Source organism: Astatotilapia calliptera, chromosome 8, assembly GCF_964374335.1.
Source record: "Astatotilapia calliptera chromosome 8, fAstCal68.1, whole genome shotgun sequence".
In the NCBI taxonomy this organism is placed as follows: domain Eukaryota; kingdom Metazoa; phylum Chordata; class Actinopteri; order Cichliformes; family Cichlidae; genus Astatotilapia; species Astatotilapia calliptera.
This window is the reverse complement of record NC_137429.1, coordinates 8259930-8267810: the sequence shown is the minus strand read 5'-3', so window position 1 is coordinate 8267810 and position 7881 is coordinate 8259930. Positions and strand designations below refer to the sequence as shown.

Genomic DNA, 7881 nt, shown 5'->3' with positions numbered 1-7881 from the left:
AACAAAAATAGTCAGAATGTAAAAAAGGCACATTTTGGGGAGAAGAATATGTAAATGACCTTTAAATTTGTAAATATTTTTACGTTTGTTTGAAAGGCACTTCGGTTTTATTTTGAAATCCATGCTTTTATTTTGAAACAGGAAACTGGCACAAAACCGTTAAAGGGCTGTTAGTAACGTTTCTTTTAGGATATGGTAAAATAGTGTGCCTTAAAGTGAAAAATATGTACGTTTACTTTGCCAATTAGTACCTGGCTGACAGTGGCACAAGGTTTGTTAATGTTTTCTTTAACGGAATAAGTTACATGCAATCAAAATGTCGTTTAATAGAGTTTATGTTGTTAACCTTGACCTTGACCTTTATGTGTAGTTGTAAGTTAGTGAGGTGATATAATGAATTGAGTGATGTAAATTTGATGTATATGCTATATGTGAGCAGGAGAAATTTGTTTCCTTTGATCTTATGGTATTAATATTGCTGGTTTTGTTTTGCTCCTAGCTCTTACGGTGTCTTCACTGAATGTTTCAATAAAAACATTTCCAATAAAACCTCTGTGAAGCATCAGTATAAGAGACCATCATTCAGCCAGGGATGCTACAGTAAGAGCTTCAGCCTCACGAGTTTCACCTGACTGCCAAAGTCTATGATGAAAGAAGAGGGATTCATTGTGATGGTCTAAATGTGACACTCGCTCAAAATGGAAGCATCTCAGATATTAACTGCAGAAGCAGAAGGCTCAGATCAAATAAAAGACATCTGTCAAGCAAGCAAGGATGAGGAACTTCGCAGATCTGATCGCCCAAGAAATCCCACGGAGAAGATGCTTACATTTCAGAGAGAGGAGGCATACAAAAGGGAGAAGCGGCTCATGCACCTTTATGATCAATGGAAGATCCAGGCACGTAAGGCAAGAAATCAGCTAAAGCTAGACATTCCAGAAAGTGAAATCGTAGCTCTCATTGATATCTTAGAGAAATGCATGAATGATATTACGGACATTTATGTACAAATCAGAGATCACCTCACACCATCCAGTGAAACGAGACGCCGTGTTGATGCATGTGAGGCCGTAACAAAGGACATTATTAAAATTGCATATGAAAGAATATCAGGCATAGACGAAGACTATGATAGTGAAGCAGTCAAAGAACGCCTTCGTGAGCTCCTTAACAGAGACTATGCTCATTCCATATATGGATCCACAGTTTCACCTCCAAGTCAACACACTATAGACTCCATTGTCGCAGTAAAAAGAGCAGATGCTGCAGCAGAATTAGCAGCAAAGGAAGCAGAATATGAGTTGTTATTGGCGGAAGGAAAACAAAAGGAAAGGATCCAGCTCTTAGTAGAGCAACAGAAAAGGGATCTTGAAGCTCAAAAACATGAACTAGAAAGACTAAGGGCTGAAAAGGATATAAGAGCAGCACGAGCAAGATTGTCAATTTACAACCAAGATGTAATGCAGGAGGGCAGCTTGTGCTCTGCTAACAGCAAACTAAGGAACCAGGAACATATGCACCCACATCAAGCTGTGTCTCTGGCTCCAGTTCAGCATCTCATAAGATTTCCAGCTTCACCTCCACAGACAGATGTGTCCCACTTAGCTCAAGCAGTACAAGACAGCATAGCCATGAACAGACTTCCAATGCCAGAGCCACCTGTATTCACCGGCGACCCAATCCAGTTCATTGAATGGAAATCTTCATTCATATCCCTCATAGATAAAAGGAACATATGTTCAGCTGACAAACTGCATTACTTGAGAAGATATGTGGGAGGTCCTGCACGAAAGACACTTGATGGTATCTTTTACAGGGAGGATGATGAAGCGTATAAGGATGCATGGGATCGCCTTAATAGCAGGTACGGTCAACCATTCGTCTTGCAGAGAGCTTTCAGAGAAAAACTAGCTAGCTGGCCAAAGATCCACTCAAAGGATGCAGAACAACTCAGAGCATTCGCCGACTTCCTACATGCATGTCAGCAAGCCATGCCTCATATTAAAGGGCTGGACATTCTGAATGACTGTGAAGAGAATCAAAAGCTGGTCCAAAAGTTACCTGATTGGGCAGCTTCAAGGTGGAACCGCAAGGTGACCCAGTTTATGAAGGACAGACAGGAATTTCCAGCCTTTCAGGACTTTGTCAACTTCATGTCATTAGAAGCAGAGATTGCCTGTAACCCAGTAACTTCCCTCCATGCATTACGTTTATCAGACTTACCTGCAGAGAAACATCATCTGAAAGAAAGGAAAAATAAATCTACTGTTCTCCATACACAGACACTTACAGAGAATGAGAAGAATGTACCATCCAAGACAAGCTTAAAGCCCCCTTGTACATTCTGTCATGATAACAAACACCGCCTACATAGTTGTCCAGAGTTTAAAGGAACGCCTCTGGAAGAGAAAAGAAAGTATGTAAGGGAAAACAAACTCTGCTATGGTTGTCTGAAACCAGGCCATAATGTTAAAGACTGCCGCCACAGACACTTATGTGATATCTGTAAGGGACGACACCCAACTTGCCTTCATGACGACAGATATTCCAACATGAATGCTGTGTTAGCCTCTAATCAGAATACAGACGAAGCAGTTACGACATTGTCTCTCAATACAGAGACTGAGCACACATCTACAACTACATCCATGATTTTGCCAGTCTGGGTTTCCTCTTCCAACAACCCAGGAATAGAAAGGCTTGTCTATGCTCTGCTTGACACCCAGAGTGACACTGTGTTTATTGATGAAGATGTTAGTCGTAGCTTGACAACCAAGACCTATCCTGTAAGGCTAAAGCTAACCACCATGATCGGAAAGGACACAGTAACACACAGTGAAAGAGTCTCAGGTCTCAGAGTGCGTGGCTATACCTCCACAAATCACATTGATCTCCCTCCTGCCTATACCAAAGACTGCATACCAGTGAATCGAAGGCACATTCCTACCAGTGAAACGGCGAGGCATTGGAATCATCTCAAAGCAATAGCAGATGATATTCCACCACATTTAGACTGTGAAGTTGGTCTTCTAATAGGTTATAACTGCTCACAGGCACTAGCACCAAGACAGGTCATCCTAGGAAGAGATAATGAACCTTATGCAGTCCGCACAGACCTAGGATGGAGCATCATAGGCTGCTCACCACCTCACCTTGAATCTCCTCCTGTCGCCAACATATGCCATAGAGTAACTGTCAAAGAGCTTCCTCCAGTGACGCCATCCGATGCCATTAAAGTACTTGAGTCTGACTTTAAGGACATCAGCAAGGACAGCAGAACAGTGTCTCAAGATGACATCCTCTTCCTCAATATGCTAAAGGAAAGCATTTACATGAACGCCCATGGTCACTATGAGATGCCTCTCCCTTTTAAAGAGAGACCCTACCTTCCCAACAACAAGCAGTTAGCTATCATCCGGCTCAACCATCTCAAACGAAAGCTGCTGAACAACAAGAACTACAAGACTCACTACGTAACGTTTTTGAATGAGGTAATTAAAAACAATGATGCTGAAGAAGTTCTCTGTGAAGAGAAGGAAGGTGAAACATGGTATATTCCACACCACGGAGTTTATCATTCCAAAAAACCAGAGAAGCTCAGAGTGGTTTTTGATTGCTCGGCTAAGTACAAGGGAACTTGCCTAAATGATCATCTCCTGTCGGGCCCAGATTTGACAAATACTCTAACTGGTGTTCTTATCAGATTTCGACAGAACCATGTTGCTCTGATGTGCGACATCGAAAGGATGTTTCATCAGTTTCATGTGCGCGAAGCGGATAGAGACTACCTACGTTTCCTGTGGTGGAAGGATGGGAACTTCAGTGTGGAGCCACAGGAATTCCGTATGAAAGTTCACCTTTTCGGTGCTGCATCTTCACCGGGATGTGCCAACTATGGGTTGAAACATCTCGCTAAGGAGAACGAGAGCCTGTTTCCTCTGGGCTCCCAATTCATTATGAGGGACTTCTATGTGGATGATGGTGTCACAAGCATAGCAGATGTAGATGAGGCTATTCAGCTTGCAAAAGAAGCCCAAAGGCTCTGTGCTATGGGTGGTCTGCGACTACACAAATTTGTGTGTAACAATGCGAAGGTGCTTGAGAGTATAGCACCATCTGAGCGTGCCACTGAAGTAAAGGCTCTTGATCTTGCCTTTAGTGATTCATCGCTGGAAAGAGCCTTAGGAATCCACTGGCACATTGAGTCAGACAGTTTCAGGTTTCATGCCCGTTTGAAGGACCAACCAGAAACCAGGCGTGGTATACTATCCACTGTTGCCTCTCTTTATGACCCACTTGGGCTTATTGCTCCTTTCCTGCTAACTGGGAAAAGGGTTCTTCAAGAAATGTGTAGGCATGGTACAGGTTGGGATGACCCACTCATCAGTAAACTGCAACCAGTCTGGAGATCCTGGAAGAGTGATCTGGCAAATTTGGATAAAATCACCATACCCCGATGCTATGTACCAGCTGACTTTGGAAAGGTCACAAAGAGAGAGCTACATCACTTCTCTGATGCAAGCACGTATGGTTATGGCCAGTGCTCATATTTGAGACATGTGAATGGAAATGGAACTGTTCATTGTGCTCTGATTATGGCAAAGTCCAGAGTTGCTCCAATCAAAGCTGTGACCATCCCCAGGTTAGAACTGACTGCTGCTGTTGTATCAGTTGCAGCAAGCAATACTCTAAAGGAAGAACTGGGAATTTCAGGGATTGATGAATACTTCTGGACAGACTCCAAGGTTGTACTGGGGTACATTAACAACGAGTCACGTCGCTTCCACACATTTGTATCAAATAGGATTCAGAAAATACATCTCAGTACAACTCCTCAGCAGTGGCGATATGTTTCTACTGACAAGAATCCTGCAGACCTTGCTTCGAGAGGTTCTAGTGCAAGCAAGCTTCTGACATCGAACTGGTTTACTGGACCCAAGTTCTTATGGGAGAAAGAGGTATCACCAGAGGTAGAGGTAATCCCAGAAATCCCAGTTGGGGACCCTGAAGTTAAAAGGGTTCAAGCACTAAATTTGGAGTCTGCAGAACAAGTGACTCTTCCAGACCGCTTGTCAAAGTTTTCTTCATGGTGTAAGGTCAAACAAGCTGTTGCGCGACTTCTTCGCCGAACCAAGAGTGACAAGTCAACAAGTCACAGCACAGTTCAGGAGCGAGAGGATGCACAGCGCATCATTATAAGAGATTTACAGAAACGAGTGTATCGAGATGAGATCCAGCTACTTAGTAATGGCTTACAACTTTCACGGCAGAGTAAACTGTTTCGATTGGATGCCTTTCTTGACAAAGATGGAATCCTCAAGGTGGGAGGAAGACTGAAAAATGCATCTCTCCCTGCCTCTCAGAAACATCCAATGATCATTCCAAAGGACCACCACATAACGAGGATGATAATAGCTCATCATCATGAACAGGTTAAACACCAAGGAAGGGGTATAACCATCAACGAGATCAGATCAAATGGATACTGGATCCCAGGAATGAACAGAGCTGTTGCATCTTATGTGCATCAGTGTGTCAAATGCAGGAAACTCAGGGGATCAGTGGAAGAGCAGCGAATGGCAGACCTGCCATCTGAGCGGGTGGATCCATCTCCACCTTTCACTTATTGCGGAATGGACTGTTTTGGGCCATTTTTTACAAAGCAAGGGCGTAAGGTGAATAAGCGTTATGGTCTGCTTTTCACATGCCTTTGTTGTAGAGCAATTCACATTGAAATGGTGAATGATATGTCAGCAGATGCCTTCATTAATGGCCTCCGATGTTTTGTTTCCATAAGAGGAGCAGTACGACAAATAAGATGTGACCAAGGAAGCAATTTTGTTGGAGCTAAGAATGAAATGTATAATGCGCTGAAACAGATGGATGTCAATCGTCTGACTGCATTCTTGGCTGAGAGGCAGTGCGACTTCATTATGAATGCTCCCCATTCAAGCCATGTTGGAGGTGTCTGGGAGAGACAGATCAGAACAGTAAGAAATGTACTTCGGTCCACTCTTTCACTCTCACCTGGAAGATTAGATGATGCCTGTTTGAGGACATTGTTTTACGAAGCAATGTCTATTGTGAACAGCCGTCCACTCACTGTGGATAACCTGAATGATCCAAATGGTCCAGAACCGCTGACTCCTAATCACCTACTCACTATGAAACCCACTGGAGCCTTACCACCTCCCGGGACGTTCATCAGAGAAGACATGTATGCTCGTAAGAGATGGCGTCATATCCAGTATCTAGCAGAGCAATTCTGGAACCGCTGGAGAAGAGAGTATCTCTCTAATATTGCCACTAGACAACGTTGGCATATTTCTAGAAGGAATCTGAAAGTTGGTGACATAGTCATCGAAAGGATGGATGATCTGCCACGGAACGAGTGGAGATTAGCCAGAGTTGAAGAAACAGTCGCTGATAAAGATGGGCTTGTGAGGAAAGTTAAGATTCGTCTTGGAGACCAGAAAATGAAAAGGGAGGGTCAATGTTCTGGCAAGCCATCCATTGTTGAACGGCCCATTCAGAAACTGATCTTGCTTTTAGAGGCTGTCTAAGACAACGACCATACCCTTTATTGTATGAAGACTTGTGGACATTACCTGCAGGCTCATGCATGGATAATTCTTTGTTTTCGTTATGTAAAAGGCCTTGTGGTTAAGGTCATTCGTTTTTAAAAATCATTCGTGTTATGGTTCTCCCTTTTGTTAAAACACTCATGATTTGGTGGGAGTGTAAATGACCTTTAAATTTGTAAATATTTTTACGTTTGTTTGAAAGGCACTTCGGTTTTATTTTGAAATCCATGCTTTTATTTTGAAACAGGAAACTGGCACAAAACCGTTAAAGGGCTGTTAGTAACGTTTCTTTTAGGATATGGTAAAATAGTGTGCCTTAAAGTGAAAAATATGTACGTTTACTTTGCCAATTAGTACCTGGCTGACAGTGGCACAAGGTTTGTTAATGTTTTCTTTAACGGAATAAGTTACATGCAATCAAAATGTCGTTTAATAGAGTTTATGTTGTTAACCTTGACCTTGACCTTTATGTGTAGTTGTAAGTTAGTGAGGTGATATAATGAATTGAGTGATGTAAATTTGATGTATATGCTATATGTGAGCAGGAGAAATTTGTTTCCTTTGATCTTATGGTATTAATATTGCTGGTTTTGTTTTGCTCCTAGCTCTTACGGTGTCTTCACTGAATGTTTCAATAAAAACATTTCCAATAAAACCTCTGTGAAGCATCAGTATAAGAGACCATCATTCAGCCAGGGATGCTACAGAATATGCACATTGTCTCTGCTTTAGGTAGAAATTTTGCCATAAAATATCTAATAACATAGCAGGAGTGTTAAACAGTAGCTCCTCTCGCCAGATGACCCTTGAGTGTTTTTCGCCCATGTAAAAACACATCATAGCAAACACAAAGCAGAACTGGAAGATCTACATAGCGGGCTTGACTCCTCAGACTCTCTCTCACACAAACACAAACATAGTCACAGGCAGTTCATTTTCTACAGGCCTGCCCCACAGTGGCCTCATCTCAGACGTTCTCTGCATTCGCTCTCTGTTCACTCACGATCTTCTAAAAACTGTCATTTTAAAGTCAGCAACTTTACAAACTGATAAATAGAACTGTGGCTTGTCTAACATGAGAATAAATATATTCTTTTTTCTCATTTTCAGGGTGACGAGTAGTTATGTCATTTTTTCCCCCAGTGCATTTACTTCTCTCAACAATATTATGAAATTTAATTAAAAAATTTGGGAACTCACATCCACTGAACACATCGTTCACTGAGTAATATAAAGAGTTTCAGTTTGCTACACGGGTTTTATCTATCGCAGCACATCTCAGCCTCTGATGCTTTAA

General features: G+C 42.2%; 1 protein-coding gene across 1 annotated transcript; it reads left to right on the top strand.

Moving 5' to 3' along the window:
* Positions 1-698: 698 nt before the first annotated feature.
* Positions 699-7272, top strand: LOC113028815 (uncharacterized). The gene has a single exon (XM_080305737.1). It carries the CDS (start codon positions 699-701, stop codon positions 6561-6563), a length of 5865 nt encoding a protein of 1954 aa, XP_080161863.1. The 3' UTR covers positions 6564-7272.
* The last annotated feature ends 609 nt before the right edge of the window (positions 7273-7881 follow it).

What these genes read in the sequence shown, in the direction of transcription:
- LOC113028815 (XM_080305737.1), top strand. Translation starts at nt 699, where the DNA reads ATGGAAGCATCTCAGATATTAACTGCAGAAGCAGAAGGCTCAGATCAA.